Source organism: Lissotriton helveticus, chromosome 10, assembly GCF_964261635.1.
Source record: "Lissotriton helveticus chromosome 10, aLisHel1.1, whole genome shotgun sequence".
Taxonomy (NCBI): Eukaryota; Metazoa; Chordata; class Amphibia; order Caudata; family Salamandridae; genus Lissotriton; species Lissotriton helveticus.
This window is the reverse complement of record NC_136071.1, coordinates 1126964103-1126987803: the sequence shown is the minus strand read 5'-3', so window position 1 is coordinate 1126987803 and position 23701 is coordinate 1126964103. Positions and strand designations below refer to the sequence as shown.

Below are 23701 nucleotides of genomic sequence, written 5' to 3'. Positions count from 1 at the left end.
GCATCTTACGAATATGTGTGATGGGCTCATCCGATACGAGGGCGGCATTGACTGAAACGCTCCCCCCGGGAAGGCAATAAGCCTTCACTTCACAAATAAATTGACATTCCGTCTGATCCTGTGCATGTAGCACAACCACCCCCTTAGACTTGAACATTGTTGCTCTCCTAGAGAGTATGGACGGGAGCACGGTTTGCATCCGACCTTTTGGTATTTTGCAAGTTCATACTGTTCAATGGTTTATTGTTTCGATAGCCATGTTTTTTCCCCCTCCCATGGTCACAGAGCACTGGAGCGCCACGTCAAATGCTTATGGGGTGGCGGGGACCGATTTCATGATGATGAGCGGGCATGTATTGAGGGGTGGTGGCAGAGACGGGCGGGAGGTTTGGTTCAATTGCTATAATGTTCCCCTTTAAGATATGCACGTGGAATGTGAGAGGTATACACACACCGTCCCGACGCTACCAAATCTACTCATACCTCAAACGCCACCACATTCAAATTGCCCTCCTACAAGAAACCCACCTTAACAACACTGAAATTGCTACGCTGCGACGCAGGTGGCGCGGACAACTTTATGCTACAGGGTTCTCATCATACGCCCGAGGTACGCTGGTATGGGTCAGGCCGGGCATCCCTTGGACCACACAAGATGTACATATAGACCCCGAGGGCAGATACGTGGCTATCCACGGCAAATTAGATGGTAACCCAATGGTAATCACTTCAATTTATGCGCCTAACACGGGGTTAGCGGATTTTCTCACAGGCTTGTCACGCACACTAGCCCCCTGGCACGGGGTCCCATGGGTCATTGGCGGGGACTACAATAGTTCGCTAGACTTGACACTTGACCGTTCTCATCCTACATTACCCAACTCACAAGCACAGGCCACCACGAAGGCACTACAGGCGTGGTCCATACAATGGGGCTTGCAGGATGCATGGCGCTCTCGCAATCCAAACTCCAGGGTCTACTCATATTACTCGGGGGCGCACACCCTGCATGTCCGCCTTGATCGCTTCATGGTCTCTAGTGAACTCTTGCCCATTGTCACGGACACATGTTACATGGGACGCACACACTCCGACCACAACCCACACCTCCTAGACCTGCAGTGGGATCGCCCTCGACCACCAATACCCACATGGCGGTTGCAACCCGATCTCCTACTAGACGCCACGTTCAGGGGTTCCATCAGCACACAGACGGCACAATATTTTGAAGACAACACAGGCTCCGCATCAACACCTCAGATTGAATGGGACGCGTTCAAGGTGGTCCTCAGGGGACAATGTCTAGGCACCCAAGCACACTCCCGGCGACACTTAGAGGCGGATCTCAGACGCATTGAATCTGACCTGCTACGATTGGAGCAGTCTTCAACCACTGGCCCCACCGCGGAGTTAATACAAACACGAGCAGAGCATGATACCCTGATTGACAGATTGAAAAATGTCAATTACAAGGCCCACGCAGCCCGCACTCACCACTCTGGCGACAAGCCAGGCAAGTTGTTGGTGTGGCTGATCCAACGCGAACAACGTGTCACGCCGGTGGCAGCGGTGCAATCGTTGGCAGGCCCGGTGGTATACACACAGGCGCGGATACACGAGGCCTTTGTGGCTCATTACAGCACGCTGTACAAATCCCGACTGCTGACCGCACCATCGGTAATAGCCACGTACTTGGAAGACATCATGCTGCCTACCCTAACAGATGATCAACGAGAGGACCTGGGGTCGCCGTTGATTGCCGAGGAACTTCGCGACGCCATCTTTGCCCTCTCGAACGGCAAGGCGCCTGGCCCTGATGGGTTGCCAGCGGAGTACTATAAAGCAGGCTCTGACATCCTAACTCCAGAGCTCTTGAGGGTGTTTGCTGCGGCACTGGAAGACTTAGACTTACCCCAGTCCATGAATGAAGCAACATTAGTGTCCCTCCTAAAGCCAGGTAGAGATGAAACACTACTCGGCTCATATAGGCCCCTAGCGCTGCTAAACACTGATTACAAGGTACTAGCCTCGACTCTAGCCCGACGACTGGCAGGGCTGGTACCCGGCTTGATACACAATGACCAGAACGGCTTTGTACCCTCCAGATGCACCTCCCAAAATATCCGTAGATTATTCAGGGTACAACAGTATGCAATACAAGACTGGCCCAGGTCGGGATGTCTAGTCCTGGACCTGGAGAAGGCATTCGATTCGCTCGAATGGCCCTATTTGCTGGCAGTGCTGCGCAGATTCGACCTCGGGGATGACTTTATTTTATTGAACTGGTGGGGTTGCTATATAGACGCCCGGTGGTGCGAGTCCGCACGGGCGGGCTACTCTCTGACGCCATTAGAGTGCAACGCGGCACCAGGCAGGGCTGCCCGCTATCCCCGCTACTATTCTCATTAGCCATTGAACCCCTTGCTGCACTATTGCGCGCAGAGGGCATACACTGGGGGATCCCGCTCGCGGACGGCATACACGCGGTCTCGCTATATGCGGACGATCTCCTTTTATACATCAGGGACCTCACCCGCATACCTCGACGCCTCTCCGAGATCTTTCAATCCTTCGAGACCATGTCAGGCCTCAAGGTTAATTGGACCAAATCAGGTGCATACTCGTTCAACCCTGACATCCCTGACCCCGGAGTCACGATCAATGGGGAAAGGCTGCCATGGCACCACACAACGTTCAAATACCTAGGAGTGTACATCCACAGGACACCACAAGCTGTACTAGATGGAAACCTGACGCGTGCCATCACGTCTATAAAATCCCAGATTGCCTTTTGGAAATCCCTACCACTCAATGTCCCGAGTAGAGTGACACTGACAAAAATGATTGTACTCCCCAGACTCTTATACTACTTCGCCAACCTGCCGGTGTACGTACAGGCGCGCACCTTTAGAGAACTGGCCTCCATGGTTAGAGACCTGATATGGAACACGGGCCGGCCTAGAGTAGCCCTCCGGAAACTATATGCCCCGGTCGATGAGGGAGGCCTCGCGGTACCGAACCTCGAACTTTATTATCTGGCAGCCCAGCTACAATGGGTCACCGCCTGGCTAGCGGGCAACCACCTGGGAGACACTGCTACGAATACGGACATGTATTCCCCCACGCAGCTACATACAACATTCCACCCCCTGACATGCCCAAGGAAATCCAATCAGTTACACGTCGCCGTGGCGATACGTTGCTAAGTCAGAAGCCTACGGCTCACGAGGGCGACCAAGCCATATGCCCCGGCGCTACCACTCCTGGGCACCCCCAAGTCCACCTCTATAGTCACAGAAACAGCGCTGGAACCTTGGACGCGCACTGGGGTAGACACTATGGCAGACCTATATGCTGATGGTGTCCTGATACCATTTGCAACGCTAGCGGCGGACACAGGTCTCCCGACGGGTCAATTTTTACAGCACGCCTCAATACTTTCCGCATATACACAGCGGTGGGGCAACATCACTGATGAGCTGCTGACGCACCAATTGATACAGAGCCTACATGTCATGGGTGATGGCACACACGTAGTGCACTGGCTACACCAAGCACTATTGTCGCACACACAACATTCGCTGCAACCACTGCGTGACCACTGGGCCACAGACAGAGGGAGGGAATGGACAGATAAGGAGTGGAAAATGATCCTATTGGGCCCCAGACACGTGCCACGGAACGCGCGCTTTAAACTGATACAGTTCTACATACTACATAGAGCGTACCTCTCACCCAATAAGATTAATCGCTATTTCCCAGGAGCGGCGGCCAAATGCCCGAGATGTGCGCTGGAAGAGGCAGACTTACTACACATGCTCTGGCAGTGCCCACGGATTCAGACATACTGGGGGGCGATACTTACGACACTAGACAAATGCACAGGCATGACGATCCCACACACATGGGAGGCATGCCTACTTGGCCTGTATAAGCGAACTTCGTTAAACAAAGCCCCCTCACGATTCTGGGACCTTGCCCTCCTCACAGCAAAAAGATTGCTCACGAAACATTGGAAGAGAGCTACCCCACCGTTACCAGACCACTGGCACACATCCCTAGACACTTGGGCAAAAGCGGAAAGCACCGCCCTCCATAACGAGGAAACGGCAGGCCTCCGTCAGTTCCCGATTGCGCAACTCTGGGACACAATGCTCACCTCCTTCCGCAAGGAACGCCTTCTCACACAAACCACGACAGGAATCATCCACCCGGACAGCACCGACGATGCACCCACTGTGCACACTCCACGCGGACACATCTGATGTCACCCCCACCGTCACGTCCTTCCCCTCACGCCTGATCTCCGTAGTGTCGGGCATGCTCTCACCCCCCGGGTCCTGCCCACTTCGTTAGACACTCCTGAGTGTCACACACGCTCCCCATGATACCACACCCCGAACAAAGACGTACACCTCTTACCCCAGTATCAGCTGACCATATCCACCCTTTCCTGGTTTTCCCTCTATGTCCCCTGTTCCCTATCCTCCCCTCCTTCCCTTGATGTTTATTTCGGAATTTATATCCTTGTTACACAAACATGGTTTGAAACGTTTGTGATGGAAAATGTAGCCATGATGTATGAAGCAAGAAAACCAGTGCATTGGGTGCTATGCCCCGAATACATGACAGACATCCTTGAGATGTAATAATATATGTATTGTACCATTCATGCTTTACTTCTCCTGTACCCCTAATAAAGGATATTTAAACAAAAAAAAAAAAAAATCAATATAATGGTTGAAGAAGCACAAACTAAATCATTTATTTCTAAGAAAGAATCAGACTTCTTACGAGCACAAAACCCAAGAACACCATACTTCTATTCTTTACCGTAGATGCACAAAAATAGAACCCCCTTTTCCTGGGCTTCCAATTGTGTCTGGGATCACCTCAATCCTAGAACCCCTGTCACAATTCGCAGATTTCTTCCTCAGACCCACTGTGCAAAAGACCCCTACTTACCCCAAGGATACCCGAGACCTACTGAACCAACCTAAATACATTGAATATGACCTTGAAACAATACTACTAGTGAGCCTGAATGTAGAAAGTCTTCACACCAGCCTTCCACAAGAAGCCACACTAAAAACCATTGAGGAAATTCTTTTCAAAGAAAACTGGACTTTTTAAACCTCCAGGCATTTCATTTTTGAATGCCGTTGCCTTGCTCTCACAGAAAACATCTTTGAGTATGAAAGTACACTATATCTACAAAACCACAGGATTTCCATGGGCAGTAACTTTGCCTTAAGACTAGCAGGATTATACATCAGTAGTTTCGAAGAAAAATGTGTCCTTAACAATCTCAACCCACACAGATGTCGGACACTATTCCGGACAAAATACATAGATAATGTCCTTATGACCTGGAAAAGCACAGAAGAAAGCTCATCAGATTTCCAAACTTGGCTCAATTCATGTGACAAATTTTGAAAGTCAACCATACCACCTTGGACTTCTTAGACATCAACATCTTCGCTGAAGATAATCTGAAAACCAAAACCTATTACAAACCTACTGCTAAAAACAGCCCATTAAATGTCAACAGTTTCCATCCCTGCCCTTTAAGAAAAACCTTCCCTTTAGCCAATTAAATATAATGATGAATAACAATTGATTTTGTATCTTTTTAAGAAAAACTTCGTTTTTTGCCTTTATGTCTCTACTACATTTACAAGTTATTGTGACCTTTCGGTAAACACTGTATGGCAGAGGAATATTTGATAATTACTGCATTTTTGTGATTTTACTTAATTGGTTTAACCCCACTAGGATTACAAAGCAACACATCATCCAAATTTTTGGTTAGGGACTTGTTTTACTTTCTAGTTTTAATTACCCCGTCCCTATTTTGGAACATAGGGTTTCTCCTTTTGTTAATTCTATTTTGCAGTATAAGAATCCCTTGGCGTGCTGACGTCAGTTTTCTACAGTGAAACATTCCCATGCCACAATGCAGAGCCATGACAAAAACTGCGACAGTATAGGAACAATTTGTCAAAAAAGAGCAAAAACCTTTGAAAACAACAATGATAAAAAACTCATAGAATGAGAAACAACACCATGTTGAAAGAATACTCAAGACATGTAGGGACCAAAGTGGGGGAACACAGCACTCGCCCCATCAAAAGTCCCATCAAAGCGAAAAGCCGTGCTCCCACACCCACCCCCAGGAGGCAACGGAGTGGAAACAAAAGGCATGGCAAAGGACAGTTTGTAACCACAGGATTGAACTGTATAAAAAACAGACTGTATTAAAGGATGGAATTGTATAGGACCACAAGACCGGAACCACATGACACACGCAAAGTGACCAAAAGGAACAACCACAAAGAACGTTCACCACATCGCCCACTGTGACCTATGAACTGTAGCATAGTCAAATAGAATCTCAGCCCAATCAAGTGTAGCATAGACAAGGAGACCCCAAAGAAAGGGGGAGAGAAACAGACGGGGGTGGAGAGACACGTGCAGCATTGAACCAGAGCTTGAAGGGGCACGTCAGAACCTGACGGTGGAGTAAAAACAATGTAACAATGGAGCCAATGACCATTAGCAGTAATGGGTGGAGTCACTATACCTCATGATTCAAAGGAGTTCTAGAAGAAAACGTGCACACATTTGAGCCAAACACTAGATGGCAGGGGTATGCACAGCATGTGTATCTACAGCTGCACATGAATATATATATATGGAAAATGCTACTTACCGGTATGCATCTGTTCTTGGCATGTAGAGTTGTAGATCCGCATACTTTTGCCTAGATCGCCATCTGGTGTTGGGCTCGGATGTTTGCACCTTGTTATTGTAGAACTCTTTGTAGTCACGAGATTGGTGACTCCTCCTTTGGGCATCGACTCCATCTCCAAATTGTTTTCGCCATAAAGGGTGATGATTGAATTAGTTAGAACTAGAAAAAATGACCATGTGTAATGTATCTAAGTAAGATAGTACTGCAACACATATAGGTGTACGGGGAGGCGGGTGGGCGTATGCAGATATACAGCTCTATATGTTACAACGACTTGCGTTGGGGGGCGCTGGATAGTGGAATAGTTTAATTTTCTATTCCAACTTCAGTCCCCGTGGATAGTAGGGAAGGTGTTGGATAGAAAATTAAACTATTCCCTATCCAACAGCGCCCTCCAGCGAAAGTCGCTGTTAACGACTTTCGTTGTAGTTCCTGCGTTGTAATGGTAGTGTGTGGTAAAAGTTTCGTTGTAAACAATGTTCCCCCCGCTGTTAGTACTATTTATGGGACCGGGTCTAAGAACGGTCGCCCTTTGGAAAGATTTTGTGTGCTCCACCATTGCAGAGAGCAATATGTGCAGCTGTCCAGCAACACCAGATCTGTAAGATGACCTTGAGCTTGGTTCCACTGTTGTGCTAGACATTCTTGTAACGGATGCATTTGGAGTCTTGCGTAAGGGACAATTAGAATGCAAGAGGCCATCTTCCCTATTAACTGCATGAACACTCGCTGGTAGTGAGTCTTGCGGATGAAATGTTGTTATGAGGGCTTGCATACTGGCTATCCTGGCTGGATTGGAGTATGCTAGTGCTTTGGAAGTATCTATTGTTGCACCTAGATACTGTTGGGTGTGGGACGGTTAGAGATGTGACTTGGTGAGGTTTATTGTGAAGCCCAAGTTGTGCAGCAGCTGGATTGTCTTGTGTGTTTGTTGTACATAATTGCTGCGTGACTTGGCTTTAATGAGCCAGTCGTCTAGGTAAAGGAACACATTAATGTGTTGTCTTCTTAAGTGGGCTGCTACCACTGCGAGACATATTGTGCAGACTCTGGGTGCTGTTGTGACCCCGAATGGAACGACTTTGAATTGGTAACACTGTCCGTCCACCATCAACCGTAGGTATCTCCTGTGAGTAGGGTGAATAGGAATGTGAAAGTAGGCGTCCTTGAGATTTAGAGTGGCAAGAAAATCACCTTGTTGGAGCAGTGGGAGGACCTGTTGTAGCGTGACCTTGTGGAAGTGGTCGGATTGTATGTACAGTTTTAACGGCCGTCCCTTTTGGGAAAGAGGAAATAAAGGGAGTAAACCCCTGTACCTTGCTGGTGTAGGGGAACCGGTTCTATTGCATGTTTTTGCAAGCAAGAGAGAACCTCCTGTTTGAGAAGCGTTAAATGTTCTGTGGACATTGTTTGGGAGGTATGTGGGGAGGGATAGAAGTAAGTTCCAGGTAGGAACCATACTGGATAATTTGTCTTACCCTCTTGTCTGTGGTGATGGAATTCCAGACAGGTAGGAACTGTGATAGTCTTCCCGCGACCGGAGTGCAGTGGTCTGGGGGGAGTGGAGGGAAGTCACTGATTTGTAGTGGGGGAGTTGCAGGTGTTAGAACCACGTCCTCTCCCTGTTGTTATTGCCTCTGTAAGTCCCTCTAAAATATCCTGTTAGGGTAAGTTTGAGTGGGGCTTTTGTATGAAGAGGTGTTTTCTGTGGCAGTTGTTTTGGAGGCGGCCTCATAAGAGGAGGGACGAAAGGAACCTGTACTAGTTGTTGCTTGTAGAGCCCCATGGATTTGGCTGTTTCTGTGTCCTTTTTCATCTTTTCTTAAGATGCGTAAACAGTAGGTCCAAACAAGTGTTCCTGATCAAAGGGCTGACTGAGGATAGTAGACCGTACTGCTTGTTTGAAACCAGATATGTGTAGCCACGCATGTCTGCCCAGTAATACACTTGTATTAATTGTGCGAGATGCTGTATCTGCTGCACCCAGGGCACATTTTTTTTTCTCGAGCTTTATTTGACTTTGAGCATTAAAATCATAAAAGCAGACACATAAAAGGAAAACATTCATCGTCAAAAATTACATTAAAAAATACATTTGTATGCAGCTGTCTAGCAGGAAGTACTGATAGGTTCATAATGTACTTATAAACATGTTATGGTTCCCTTAGCTGGATTTAACAATGCACCCTTCCCAAAATTAAATTATTAATCACTTTCCTTATCCTTAATACATTCTTTAGGAATCTCATCATAGAACCAATGCAATCGAAACTATCCAGCATCTGTTTTAATAATGGCTTTAACCACCTTAACCTCTTGATAGTATAGAACTTACAGAATAAAACCACATGTATTGTGCTTTGGGGTGAAACATTATCACAGGGGCATCGGCAGAGTTCCCTAGACCAGTCATTAATGGTTGGGAACGTAATTAGGTGGTGAAAGGTCCCAAACCTAAATCTGGTCAGGAGGTATCTGTCGTATCTGCCCAAGACGTGTTGCAGATATGGTTGAATAGTACACGTAGTAGTGATCAATTGATAATGGATTACCATGGGTTTCTTGAGTTCAAGAGTTAACCTGTTTTCTTCTAGGTGATTCATAACCACTTTTTAAAACTCTTTCCCTTTAATAACATTCATACAATCGGGCGAGGTAAAATATTCAGGGTGGCCAATGTCCTGCATAAAATTTTCAACATATTTCACCTATAAAATTTTACGGACATTGTCTAGTTTCATTGCATTCCTTATCATATCCCTGTTAAGGCCAGGACTCTCAGTGGTCCAAATTCTATGCTATGCCAGAACAACACTGGCTGGGCCTTAATCAGGTCAGAAATGTATGCGACTCCCAGCTCAGAACGCTGAATTGAAGTGCAGTCTTGGAATCCCCAGATTCCCATCCCGTAAACCGCTATGCTCACGCATTTTGCGTGGTATATCTTTAGTAAAATTTCTAGAGGCCTTTTCTCTTATTTTTTAGAAAAGTTAAAAAGAACTGCTATAGACTTGATAAAGATTAAGGACCTAGCCTTAACAACAGGTGCCCAAGAGCCTGATCTATCAAAAAGCACGCCCAGATAACTAAACTAATGGATGATTTCCACCTTGGTCCCCCCATCTGGAAGCTTCTACTCTTGTTTTTCGTTGTCCCACATGACATCACAAAGCTTTTCTTGGCGTTCAATTTTAGGCTGAGCATGTCCATAAAAATAGTATAGAAAGAGAGTGCCCTTTGTAAACCTATTTGGGTATGGGCCATGAGGTCAGCATCATCCACATAAAGGAGGGATGCGATCAGGCGGGAATTCACAAACGGCGGATCCCTAGTATGTGACACCAACTCCTGTTCTAAAGCGTTGGTGTATAAGGAGAACAGGAGTGGTGCAAATCACATCCCTGCCTTATACCTTGTTCTATTTTAAATGATGCTGTGCACTCGACCTTGGTACCATAGCGGACCTTTGCTGTGGCTCTGTTATATAACTGTCTTAAAAACTGAATTAAAACAGGGTCGACTTTAAATTCATTTAGGACCCCCCCATAGCTTTTCGTGAACTACGCAATCAAATGCCGCGGAGAGGTCTACAAAGGCCAAATGGAACTTCCCTGCTTTGGCCTTAGAATATTTAACAATTAAAATACTTAAGTTTAAAATCTGCTTGTTGGTTCCTAGGCCAGCTCTAAAACCATATTGGACGTCGCCTAAAATGCCCTTTTCTTCGGTTCATCCCTGTAATCGATCTAAAACAATCCTGCCTGCCACCTTCATCAAGGAATAAAACAAAGATATCAGACTGTAGCAAGCAGGGTTCTCTCGATTGCCCTTTTTAAAAATGGGGACTATAACAGATTCGGACCATGTGTTAATAAAACCTCTTTCGCAACATGCTTGTAAAACCCTGGTTAAAATAGGGCATCAAACCTCCAGATTTGACTTATAGAGGTCAATCGGTATCCCGTCAGGGCCGGCTGCCTTACCACTCTTGCTTGCAATGACTGCGGCATTTACGTCCTGAAGCGAGATATCAGATTTAATAGGTGTGAAGGGCTGGTCTGCACTCCCTTTTTCGGGCCTCTCGGGAATTCCCTCATTAGACTTCTGTCTTGCATATACATTAGAAAAAAAGTAAATCCAGGTCTGTTCAGCTATAGCCAGCTCAATGGCTGGTACATCTGTTTTATTAACAAGGAAGGGTGCGTTTACTGCTGCCCAGAATTTCGCACTATCTTTGGACTCAGTGGCCTCATTGAGGTCCTTCCAGGCCTTATCTTGCAGCTCAGAGATCCTATTTTTCCTTGCTTCATGATACAGTTTTCTGCATACCCTTATCTTGGTCATATCTCTCACCTCACTATGTAAGGCTATCTTTAAATTTGTATAGCTTTTGGTACAGTTTTTATCAAACCAGCCTTTCTTCGTGTTGGACGTGCCTTTATGTTCTTTAAATAAAATGTTTCTAACAATCTCAGTAATATTATAAAAAGCAGTTAAAACATCATCGTGTATCGGCTATCACTTAGGCATTTTAAAATAGGATCTAGTGCCTTTGCTGCTATTTCTGTACTTAATTTCATAGGGTCCCTGCTTCCCAAGCGGATGGCATATCCGTATTTTCTTCCCAGTTCTATGTCCTGCACTCATGCTATTTTATTACCAGTTCTCTTCGACACCCGACTTGGAACTTTTATGTTCACACTAATAGCCAGGTGGTCACTTATAACATTATGATGGATATCATAGGCTTTCATAACGGTTTGGGATGATGATAAAACAAATAGTTGTTTTAGCACCTCTCCCTATAAATGTGTGACCAAACTCCACTATAGGCGTGCACAAGTTTTGAGAATCCCAGATCGTGTTTGAACATAATTTCATTGAACAGCTCGCCTTTAGTGGTGTGTTGGAAGTGGAATGATGGATCATCGTTATCCAGGGTTAAACCACACTTCCCAGATCCCACCACTGGACACAGACTAGTATTAAAATCCCCGCCCCAAATAGTATAATTTCCATATTGGGCTTTAATTCAGAGTAAGCAATATCTCCACTTAACTTCTCTAATATGGCTCCCAGGTGTCCTATTTCGATGTTATAGAAATTTACAAGAAGTAGTGCATTATTATGGTCTGTTTGTATTAAAACCGTTTGGTAATAGGTTTCGGAGCTAACCATCTTGCTATTAGGAGTGGCCAGCAGGTTAGAGATATACACCCATAATCCTCCTTTTGGCCTACCACTAAGTGATTGTACTGCAGGAGTGTGATATGTCTTGTACCCATTTATGTGTATACTGTCTATAGTCCAGGTCTCTTGCAGACAGAGAACATCGAAATTATTGATAAAAGTCAACCAAGCTGGGTCATTCACCTTAATCCATAGGCATGTCATATTCCAAAAAAGGATTCTACATAGCCCTGATTGATTATCAATTTGGCTCATGTGGCCGCCTCCTGAGACCTTGGCATTACTTGAAGTACTTTCCGTTTCAACCCCTCGTGCTTCCAAAACCAGGTTCTGCGGAGATATAACAACCAGGTTGCTAGTATTGGAAGTATGGTCATGTGCATAGTGACCCTTATCGATTGAATGTCAATCATTCTCATCTAGGGAAGTAAGTGGATCAAATCTATTTGACACTGCCACTTTGTAACATGGTCCCTCTTGCCTCCAGCCTTGCACACCATGGTAAACTGGGGTATTAAGGGTATGTGGTGAGTAAGAACCCTAGTGGACGCACTTCGATTCCAGTGTTAGGTGAATTTAATTTGTACATTCTTAATAAGACTTCCCTAACTAATGGCGGTGACCCTAGTGAAAGAACTATACAGTCTCCTTCGTGGAGTTTATTACATTGACCTACCCAGGCCACCCTCCTCACCATCTTACATTCCTTAAAAAGGGCGTTTGTTAGGCCTGTCCTATTACCCAACCAATTGATTGTCTTATTTATAAGGCAGGCCAATTTTCCATAGTTACTGGTGAAAGTTGAGGGACGTCAACTAAAATAATAGTGTATGGTGTTGCCGCTGGGGGGAGGTAAAGTACCTGTGCATTATATCTCTCCCCAGAAGCGTTATTAACCCCCTTGCTGCTATTTACTCCAGCCGTTGGTTCCGTCCTAAGTTTGTGTTCCCTGCCCAACACATTTGATCCTGTTCTCTTTTCTCTCTGTATGTGACTTTTGTCAGAGAATTTGGATGTGTACGATCGCTGGTCCTGGCACTCGCCCTGCTGGCTAGCTTCAGAGATTTTTTTATTTGTCAATGAAGTCGATTCTGCGCTAGACCTATCTGGATGCACAATTCTATCCAAAGGTTTCGAATTTACCACATCATTGCATAATATGTTCTTCTGGTTGACCCCTAAGAATTTTTCTAGGCCAATTTCTATTTTTTCCTATGTTAAACCAAGGGTATTAATGGATCGCGACACAAATTCTTTTAGGTCTGTTATGGCTACACATAGCTCTGCTGCTTCGCTTAAAGTTTCAGTGGCCATTCTTTTACCCCTTGTGGTGGCCAAGTCCCCTGTACTTTCCCATATGGCCTTTTTAATTGGGTCTTAGGAGATCTAGGGGTATGGGCGGGGACCTGATGGATTGTTACTACGTCTCCAATGGTGTTATTAGCTACCAAGGGTTTTGGCGAATTACGCCTTTTTTTCTTAGGAGGTAATTGGTTGCTTTCTGTAGAGTCATTTAAGATATCAGATTTCCTGAACACACCCGTTGTTGGATTGTTCACAAGTAACATTATCTAATACCTCTTTCCCTCCCACCTTTGGGCCGCTTACATCACAGCTCACTATACTGGCCGTGTCCTGTTGTTGGGGAGGGTAAGGGATTACAGATTCATTGTTTATAGTTTCCTCTACGGAAATAATCTGTCTTTCACTGTCTCCAACGGCCCCTGTTAAGTAATTTAGCAACGTCATGTTAATCTTTCTGTGTTTACTCAGCGATGTCGATCTATGGCTCGTGGCTTTGCTTTCTTTTCCCCCATTTTATTCCTCCAGTAGTGGATATAGCTCACAGAGCTTTGGACTTGGTACTACACTGCCCTTGGAAACTAGCTAAATCACTGTGCCCTCACGCAAGGGGAGGTGCTTAGGTGCGCAGAAAGAACCCCTTGAAAGGGACCATGATTAAAACTGTTAAAACCTTTAAATATAATAAAAATAATACCATTAAGCTTGAGATGAGTCAAGCATGTGCATAAGAGGAAAAGTACGAAGTGCAAAAGTGAGAAGTCCGAAATTGTTAGCAGCAAAAGATCTCGTAATGTGCAAACTACAATTAGATTAAAAGCTTCACTAAATGCCAATACATATCAATGCTCGAGGCGGTCAGAATCCTGCATTGGGCATGGTCACTGTCACAGTACCTTTCTAGTTGATCCCAGGTTGATCCCAGATCAGGGATGTTAGAGGGATGGCCAAGCCTCTTCCGGCCTCTGACAGGCACAGACAGGCCCGCCCACGCCCGTGCTGCGGGAGGGCCGCACCCGTTAAGGGGCCCCCAGGCGCCCTTCGGTGATGTCATAGGCCGTGCTCCGTGCAGGGGCTCCTGGGAAGTGTAGGCAACAGCTCTCTCCTCAGCTCTTTTGGCGTGGCGTGGCGAGTTCCCACTGGCCCCCAAAGAAATGCAGCAGATGCGGGCTGGAGGGTAAATGATGGCTGTTCCCCTCACGGCAGGCTCTGGCTATGTTTGAGCGCGTCCCGTGCTGCGGGAGAGCTGCGCCGGTTAAGAGGCCCCCAAGCACCCTGCGGTGATGTCACAGACCCTGCGCCGTGCAGGGGCTCATGGGAAGTGTAGGCAACAGCTCTCCACTGGTACGTCGAGGATCAGTCGTGCGAGGCGTTTTGGATGCGTTGTAGTCGTTTGATGAGCTTGGTCGGGGCTCCCACGTAGAGGGCATTTCCGTAGTCAAGTCTGCTGGTGATGAGAGCCTGAGTGACTGTCTTTTTTGTATCTGTTGGGATCCATCTGTAGATCTTGCGGAGCATGCGGAGGGTGTTGAAGCAGGAGGAGGAGACAGCGTTGACTTGCTTGTTAATTGAGAGCTTTGAGCCGAGGAAGATTCCCAGGTAGCATGCGTGGTCGGTGGGTGTCCGGGCTGCCCCCAGTGCTGTCGGCCACCAGGAGTCGTCCAAGGCTGAAGGGTTGGAGCCAAGGATGAGGACCCCCGTCTTGTCCAAGTTCAGCTTCAGACGGCTGGTCTTCATCCAGTTGGTGACGGCCTTCATTCCTTCGTAGAGGTTGGCTTTGGCGGTGATGGGGTCCTTGGTGAGGGAGAGGATCAGCTGAGTGTCGTCGGCGTAGGAGATTATGTTGAGGGTGTGCTGTTGGGCTACATGTGCGAGCGGGGCCATGTAAATGTTGAACAGCGTCGGGCTGAGGGAGGATCCCTGGGGTACGCCGCAGATGATTTCGGAGGCTTTGGAACAGAATGGGGGAGACGGACGCTCTGGGTTCTGCCGGAGAGGAAGGAGGTGGTCTAATCCAGAACCTTGTCTCGGACCCTGCGGCGTAGAGGCGTGCGCGTAGTGTGTGGTAGCAGACTGTGTCGAAGGCGGCAGAGAGGTCTAGGAGGATGAGTGCTGTGGTCTCGCCATTGTCCAGCAGGGTCATGATGTCGTCGGTGGTGGCGATGAGGGCAGTCTCGGTGCTGGGGTTGCTGCGGAACCCTGACTGGGAAGGGTCCAGGATTCTATCTTCTTCGAGGTATCAGGTTAGCTGTCTGTTGACGGTTTTCTCGATGACCTTGGCCAGGAAGGGGAGCAGAGAGATGGGCCGGAAGTTTCTGAGGTTTCTTGGTTCTGCCTTAGGTTTTTTGAATAGGACGTTGATCTCTGCGTGTTTCCAGATCTCTGGTAAGGTCGCGGTCTCGAGGGAGAGATTGATGATGTTGCGCAGGTGGGGTGCGATGGAGCTGCTTGCTCTGTTGAAGACGTGGTGCGAGAATGGGTCTGACGAAGAGCCAGAGTGGATTGTGCGCATGGTCTTGATGGTGTCATCGATGCTCACGCTGGCCCAAGATAGCAGGGGGTCGTGGTCGATGGTGTGCGGAGGGTCTGTTGTGTTGCTGTCTGTTGGGGCTGTCTGTGTGTTGAAGCTGTCGTGGATGTCGGCTATCTTGCGGTGGAAGAAGGTGGCGAGGGAGTAGCACAGGGCTTGCGACGGCGGGATGTCGTTTGTGTTGGAGCTGGGGTTGAAGAGTTCCTTCACGATGTTGAAGAGCTCCTTGCTATTGTGTGCGTTGTTGTCGAGGCGGTCTGTAAAGGAGGTACTCTTGGCCTCCCTGATGAGGTGGTGGTGGTTGCGGATGGCATCCCGGGTGTGCTGCATGGCTGTCCGTCCGGAGTTTGTTCACTGTGCCATTTCTTCTCTAGTTTCCAGCAGGCTTGCTTGGAGGCTAGGAGTTCTGGGGTGAACCAGCTGGCCCTCTTGCTGGTGTCTGTGGGGGGGGGTTCCTTCAGTAGGGTGAGGGTGTTGGCACAGTCCTCGATCCAGCGTCTGAGGCTGTGAAGAAGTGTCGTTTGTGTTGGAGGGTTCGGTGGGTGGGGTGAGAGAGAGGTTTGCGTGTAGTTGGTCTTCGGTGATTTTGCTCCAGCAGCGGCGGGGGATTTGTTGGGTGCAGTGGTCTGGTGGGCTTCTGGAAGGCGAAGTGGATGTAGCAGTGGTCGGTCCAGAGGAGTTTGGTGGTGTGGCTGACGGAGACGAGCAGGCTTGAGGAGAAGACTGGGTCGAGCGTGTGGCCGGCGGAGAGGGTGGGCGTTGTGACAAGTTGCTTCCGTCCGAGGTTGGCGAGGTTATCAATCAGGGTTGTGGAATTGCTGTCGTTGTTCTCAAGGTGAAAGTTCAGGTCTCCGAGGAGGATGTATTCTGTGGGGGTCAGGGCGTGCGTGCTGATGGAGTCGGCAATGGAGTCGCGGAACTGGGGGGAGGGTCTGGGGAGTAGGTAGACGAGGGTGCCTCTGAGGGTGGAGTTAGGGTCTGTGTGGATCTGAAAATGCATGTGTTCGGCGGTGCTGAGCGCGTCGACGGTGCTAGTCGAGACCCTGATGCTGTTCTTGTGGACGATGGAGATTCCTCCCCCGACTCCGTTGGTGCGGTCTCTGCGGGTGACCTTGTAGCCGTCTGGGATGGCTATGGCGATTTCGGGTGCGGAGGAGTCGTTAAACCAGGTGTCTGTCAGGAAGGCAACATTCGGGGATGTTGTGTCAAGCAGGTCCCAGAACTCGACGACTTGCTTGCGTGTGGAGCGGGTGTTCACTAGTATGCATCGGAGGTAGTTGGGGTCTTTCTTGGTTGGTGGTTGGTCAGCTCTGAGGCTGGTGTAGCTGCAGTTCCGGCAGGGGAAGGGGCCGTGTGTGCGTTTCGGGGCGGCCGTGAAGCAGGTGTGGCTCCGTCTGGAGTTGAGCGCGTGCAGAGTGCTGGCGTCGTAGTCGCGGCGGTCGTCGTGGCGGGTGCAGGAGCCAGGGATTCTGGCGCGGGGCGCGGACAGGCTTGCCTTAGGTGCGCCTCTAGCGCGGCGGCGCAGCGGCTGGCATATATGGGGAAGTGGGAGGGAGGAGCAGCTGAGAGGCGGGGGCAAGCGGACCGTCAGGGGGGCGGGCCCAGGGGATGCAGCAGTGAGGGCGGTGAGGGACAACAAAGGTAACAGAAGGAAAAAGGGGCACAAAATCGAGGGAAAAAAGAGTGGCACAGAAGGCAAAAGGGCACAAAAAACGAGTGGAACAGAAGGCAAAAGGGGCACAGAAACGAGGGAAAAACGAGTGCACAGAAGGCACAAACAACGAGTGGCACAGAGGGAAGATGGGCACAAAAAAACGAGTGGAACAGAGGCCAGAAAGGCAAAAAAAACGAGTGGAACAGAAGGAAAAAGGGGCACAAAAACAAGGGAAAAGAGAGTGGTGCAGAAGGGCACAAAAAAGCAAGTGGAACAGAGGGCAGAAGGGCACAAAAAAAGAGTGGAACAGAAGGCAAAAGGGGCACAAAAAGAAGGGAAAAAAGAGTGGCACAGAAGGCAAAAGGGCACAAAAAACGAGTGGAACAGAAGGCAAAAGGGGCACAGAAACGAGGGAAAAACGAGTGCACAGAGGGCACAAAAAACAAAACGAGTGGCATAGAGGGCAGATGGGCACAAAAAAACGAGTGGAACAGAGGGCAGAAGGGCACAAAAAACGAGTGGAACAGAAGGCAAAAGGGGCTCAAAAACAAGGGAAAAAAGAGTGGTGCAGAAGGGCACAAAAAAGCGAGTGGAACAGAGGGCAAAAGGGCACAAAAAAAGAGTGGAACAGAAGGCAAAAGGGGCACAAAAACGAGGGAAACAGAAGGAAAAAGGGGCACAAAAAACGAGGGAAAAACGAGGGGCACAGAAGGCAAAAGGGCACAGAAATACCGGTCAAACGAGTGAAATAGCACAGGTAAAATACAGAACACCTCAATACAGGGGCAGCTAAGAACAGAAGGCAGAACAGGCAGAGAGGCACTGGGGCAGCAAGGGTTAACAGAAGGGAAAACCAGGCAGAGGCACGGGGGCAGCGAAGAGAACAGAAGGGAAAACCGGGCAGAGAGAGCACAGGGACAGCGAGGGGAACAGAGGGAAGAAAAAGGGGCACGGATCACGTACAGGCAGCAGGGAAAGACAGACAACAGCAGTCACAGACACAACAATGAAAATACAGGCAATACAATAAAATCAATAAAGCGGAGGATGAACAAACCTACCTACGGCCTACCACTGGCCACCCGGGATGAGGCGCAGGTGGTAGTCTGCGGGTGGTGGAGGGCCTTGAACTTCCTGATAAGAGGCAGCTGGGGCAGGGAGACACAGGCGGTGCTGAGCGGAGGGGGAGAGACCTACCTGGTGGGGTCAAGGGTCGCTGTCATAGCCTGAATATCCCAGACTCGCTGATAGGGAGGATAAACACAAAACTGCGTCAAATCCAGAACCACTCCGATGAAGGGGAGCTTCTGAGAGGGATTCAGGTGCGACTTCGGCACATTGATGGAGAACCCCAGCAAATGCAGGAGGTCGGCCATAGTCTGAAGGTGGGTGACGACTGCCTGGGGCGAGCCCTCCTTCAACAACCAGTCGTCGAGGTAGGGGAAGACTGACACCCCTGACCTGCGCAGGTGAGTTGCGACCACCGCCATCACTTTCGTGAATAGAACAAGTCATTTCTGAGCACTTAAAGTATCAAAAAACAGTCTTCCAGTATTGGTTTTCACGCTTGTGTCGTTTTCAATTTATTATCTCTTCTTATTTCCACAGCGCAGCTCAGCTGTTGAGTCGTGGTAACCGGCTCTCTCTTTCCTGGAGCACCGAATTCACTGTGTTTGTGTTCGTACATACCTAAAATTGCTGTGCGCTCAATCATTTAGGAATCACTTTCGTGAACACCCGGAGGCGCTGGTAAGGCAGAAGGGGAGCACGGCAAACTGAAAATGTTCCTGGCCTACTGTGAACCGCAGGTAACGCCGGTGGGCCGGCAGGGCGGGGATGTGAAAATATGCGTTCTGCAAGTCCAACACTACCATCCAGTCTCCAGTGTCGAGGGCAGTCAAGACCTGAGCCACAGTCCACATCTTGAACTTCTCCTTCCGGAGGAAGCAATTGACGTTCCTGAGGTCCAAGATGGGGTGCAAGCGCCCTTGTCCTTCTTGGGGACCGGAAAGTAGTGGGAATAACCACCACATCCTTCTTCGGGCCGAGGAACGCGCTTGATGGCCCCCTTCGCCAAGAGGGCCATAACTTCCTGCTGTAGAAGCGCAAAGTGATCCCCCGACATGCGGTGGAACTGAGGTGGCATGGCCAGGGGGTAGACTCGAAGGGGAGGGAGCAACCCCTCCGGACGAGTTGCAGCACCCACTTGTTGGAAGTGACAGAACACCAATGGGGAAGGTGATGTCGAATCCTGCCACCTACTGGCGTGGTGTGCGTCCCGAACCTCAGACTAGGAAGGCTTTGAGGCGGTTGTAGCTGGGGTGGAGGTGGACTTACCCTCACGTCGGACCCCAGAGCCGCCACGGCTGCCTCCACGCCTATGGCCATGCTGAGTTTGGTTCTGCGCAGACTTTTTGACTGAACGAGCGGGCAGAGGAGCCCCTTCCATGGCCACGATAGGAATGAAAAGTAGATGTGGCCGGGCGCGTGGTGGAGAGGCCCAAGGACTTGACTGAAGCTCGAGAGTCCTTAAAACGCTCCAGCGCACTGTCGGCCTTATCAACAAACAGGCGAGTGCCATCAAAGGGCATGTCAATGAGTGAGACCTGGACGTCCGAGGAGAACCCGGTAGATCTCAACCAGGCGTGGCGACGAAGCGTCACAGTTATGGAAATTGCCCTACTGAGGGAGTCCGCCTGTCTAAGCCACAACGAATGGCGAATTTAGCCGCGTCCTTACACTCGGCCACAGCCTGGGACAGCACAGCCTGGATCTCTTCAGGCTACTGAGGTAACACCTGAGCATCGGTATCCCACACCACGTGGGAATAGCGGCCCAATAGACATGCAATGTTCACCGACCGCAGCCTCAAGCTGGCCGAGGATAACAACCGCTTGGCAAACTGCTCCAGACTCTTAGAATCCTTATCCAGCGGAGCCGTGGGAAAGGCACTCTGGGGTGTCGAAGCTTGAATGACCAGGCTCTCGGGCGTAGGATGAGTGATCAAAAAGGCAGGGTCACCCAGCGCCGGGCGATGACGCCTGGCAACGTTTTCATCCACAAGGGCTCCTGTGGCCGGCCGCGACCAAGTGCCCAGCAAGACATCAGTGAGGGCGTCAATAAAGGGCAGCAGTGGCTCCGATGAAGTGGACACCGACTGGAGTGACTCAGTGAGGAGATTAGTCTTTAGGGCCACCTTAGGCAGATTAAGGTTAAGGACCTCAGCTGCCCGACGGAGCACCACCGTGTACGAGGTACATTCCTTTATAGTGGGCGGGAGAGAGGCAAACCCCGGGTCAGAGGAGACGTCAAGGCTGCCGGCCTCCTTCAAGTCGTCCGCCCAATCCTGCTCAGAGTCACACTGACGAGCAAGAGCGTATGCGTATGTTGCGCAGACCGCGGCGGCAGGGCAGTGACCGGGGAAAAAACAAACGGTGTCAGGAACTGCGCCGGACGCAGCTGAACAGGCGCTGTGTCCCAATTCGGATCCCAGGTGGGGACAAAACCGTCCGGGAACCGGGGCAGAGGCGGAACCAACGGCATCCACTGGGGCGCCGCAGGCAGAGCCGAGGGTGGCGCTGGGGCCGGAACCAGCAGCGTGGGACCTCGTGGCAGGAGCCAGCGGCACACAATCCTGCGACGCCGAGGCCGGAGCTGCCGGCCCGGCAGGATCCTGACACGGGCCCAAAGGCGCACCGGCGGGGGCCCGAGGCCTAAACAGGCGGTCCATGGCAGCAAGAAACTCTTGCACCTGTGCGGGAGTCGCCGACGGACCCGGGTAAGGCGGGTAGGTCGCGGGACTCCCAGGCTCCGAAGCAGTCGTAGGGGCGGAACCCCTGTCCCCCTTGTCCGCATCTGGGGACCGACGGGGGGACGCCAGAGAGCGACAGCGCTTCAACTTCTTTTTGTATCATCTCTTACCCGAATCCAAGGGTAAAGACTTGATGGAGGCCCCGCAAGCGTTCCATAGAACGGCCCCTGGACCGGGAGCGGCGCTGGGACGAGTGGCGAACCTCAAGCAACTTCCGGCGTTGCTCCCTGAAGGCCTTCGGGTCCATGGCCCGATAGTCCAAACAGGACCGGGAGTCGTGATGGCGCTCCAGGCAGTAGAGACAGCCGTCATGGGGGTCTGCCACCGACATATTGCGACAGCACGCCCCGCAAAACTTAAACCCAGGTATCCCTACGTGCACCAGAGAAGAACCACAAGAGACAAAAGTCCCAGAAAAAGGTAGTCAAAAAGTGACTAAGGTACGTGCTCTAACCGGATCTGCGCTTACTGGCGCGGAAAAAGAACTGACTGACGTCAGCGCGCATGAATGGTGCCTAAGTAGTCTCCGTGATGTCATTTCGGCACTTACGACGCCAGAGACGGACGTGGAGCTGCATGACGCCAGATACTGACGTGCAGTGGTACTGCTAGTGAAAACTTTCCAGATCCAGTCTGATGCCTGGGATTATTCTAAAGTAAGGAATCTATCACTAACGTGTCTCTTTCAGATAAAATAATTCAACATAACAGATTCTACTGTCAGATAGTTATTTTTTCTCAGTAATATATCTTTGAGATGTATATATAGCGCTGGGCAAGTGGGTGGGAGATTTTCACAGCTGATGGATTCCAGAGTACATACAAATTTGCTAATAAGAGGGATAACTGAAGCTAGAAACAAAGCACAATGTCTGTTTGTCAATGCTCCAAATACGAATGATGGCAGGCATCAACATTAAATGTAAATAACATCAAAGCAAAGCTGAGGTAGTTAGAGAAACGAATGAGGGGCGCAAAAGATCAAAGTGGGGGGGGGGATGTAAATCACTCACCAAATACTTGGAGGTGGGTCATGTCCCGAGAGGTCTGAAAATTTTAATAGTGCCCAGCTTTGAGAATCCAAATCCTCAAAGAATGAGCTGATTTAACTTAAAAGCGTCGGCCTGATTAGTAAACATCCAAGTCAAGTATGCTCAATTAGACAATAGCGCTTTGCAAACTCATATTGATCAACTCAATTCAAAAATAGATGCACACTCATAACAGGACATGACCAAACTCCGTGAGGCGATCAAAACTCGGTTAAAGAAACATGAGGAAGTCATTAAAAACAGAAAAGCATCAAAATTCAACCACAATAAGGTGGACTACGAACAGGGGCAAATATTTACATTTGCAAAATAGTTCGATGTGTTGAAAAAACAAAGGTTGACAGAAAGTAACTGAGCGATGCAAGAAAGGAAGTAACCAGAAACTGGTTCAGAGTTTCTTTCTGAGATTGAAACAGACTCTGACGATGGAAGCGAAGGCACTGGAGCAATGATTGGCCCTAACAAACCTTCTATAATTGAAGAGTTGGATTGACTCCAAGTGGACAGACGCAAAACTCTAAGGCAGAGAGGACAAAAATACAAGCTCGATGGAGAACAAAAACTGAGGAAAAGCAGGAGGAGGAGCAAGCCCCAAACAAAAATGGAAAAGAAATTAAATATGGGATCACCTAAAACAAGTGAATCTCTCAGGGGTACCACTTAGTAAAGCAGACCACCAAAATCTAGTGCTGGGACTGTCATTCAGTCCTGAGAGGTCTTTTAAATATACCCAAACCAGGGTGGACATATGCAAGTTCATCCGAATAATAAAACTGGCCACATACCATCAAATCAAAAACAAACAAAGAATGTCAAATACATCGAAAGTTGCAAGTGAACAAGACAATCTTTCTATAGCAGAGTTAGAGTTAATGCAATAACTTAAGGAACTTAGAAGTGAATAGAAATAGGCTCGGCTGAGCCTGTATGCGACAAGGAATCATTAACCTTTGAGGTTTTGATGTTTAGACACATTTTATACCAGTGTCAACCATAGTACCACTGTCAGCCAGAAAAGGAATTGACGTATTCAATGATGGTGATTGGCTATTGGAAAATGCTCAATTCCAAGGTACAAGAGAAAAATAAGCGTAACTTTAAGGAACAAGAGAACCACAAGATAATACAAAAACCACAACATCATAATGAGATTGTTATTCGCAGCTTGGACAAGGGTGCTAATATAGTACTCTAGCCACTGGTAATGTACAAAGCAGAGGCCCAGCAACAACTGAGCAACACCGAATGATACATCAAAAGTAGTTGGCAACAAGTATGTGAAGTGCAAAGAAACAAACTCAAATGTCTCAATGGAAAAGCAGGGGACTATGGAGTCGGGATAAATATCTGTAGACTAAGAATGGACATCCCAAAATGTCAGTTCTAAACTTCATTCCCAAAATTCATA

At 48.8% G+C, this 23701-nt stretch overlaps 1 protein-coding gene across 4 annotated transcripts in view; it reads right to left on the bottom strand.

Annotated features, from left to right (window-relative positions):
- TCAIM (T cell activation inhibitor, mitochondrial) overlaps window positions 1-14315 on the bottom strand; it is a 566063-nt gene extending 551748 nt beyond the window's left edge. The window contains exon 1 of one of the 4 annotated variants that reach the window (XM_078663911.1): window positions 14143-14315. In XM_078663911.1, the coding sequence (XP_078520037.1) occupies window positions 14143-14300 (158 nt within the window). In that variant the 5' untranslated portion in view covers window positions 14301-14315. The remainder of the gene's footprint in view (window positions 1-14142) is intronic. The other 3 variants (XM_078663923.1, XM_078663917.1, XM_078663921.1) reach the window with 3 other exon arrangements.
- Window positions 14316-23701: the final 9386 nt, after the last annotated feature.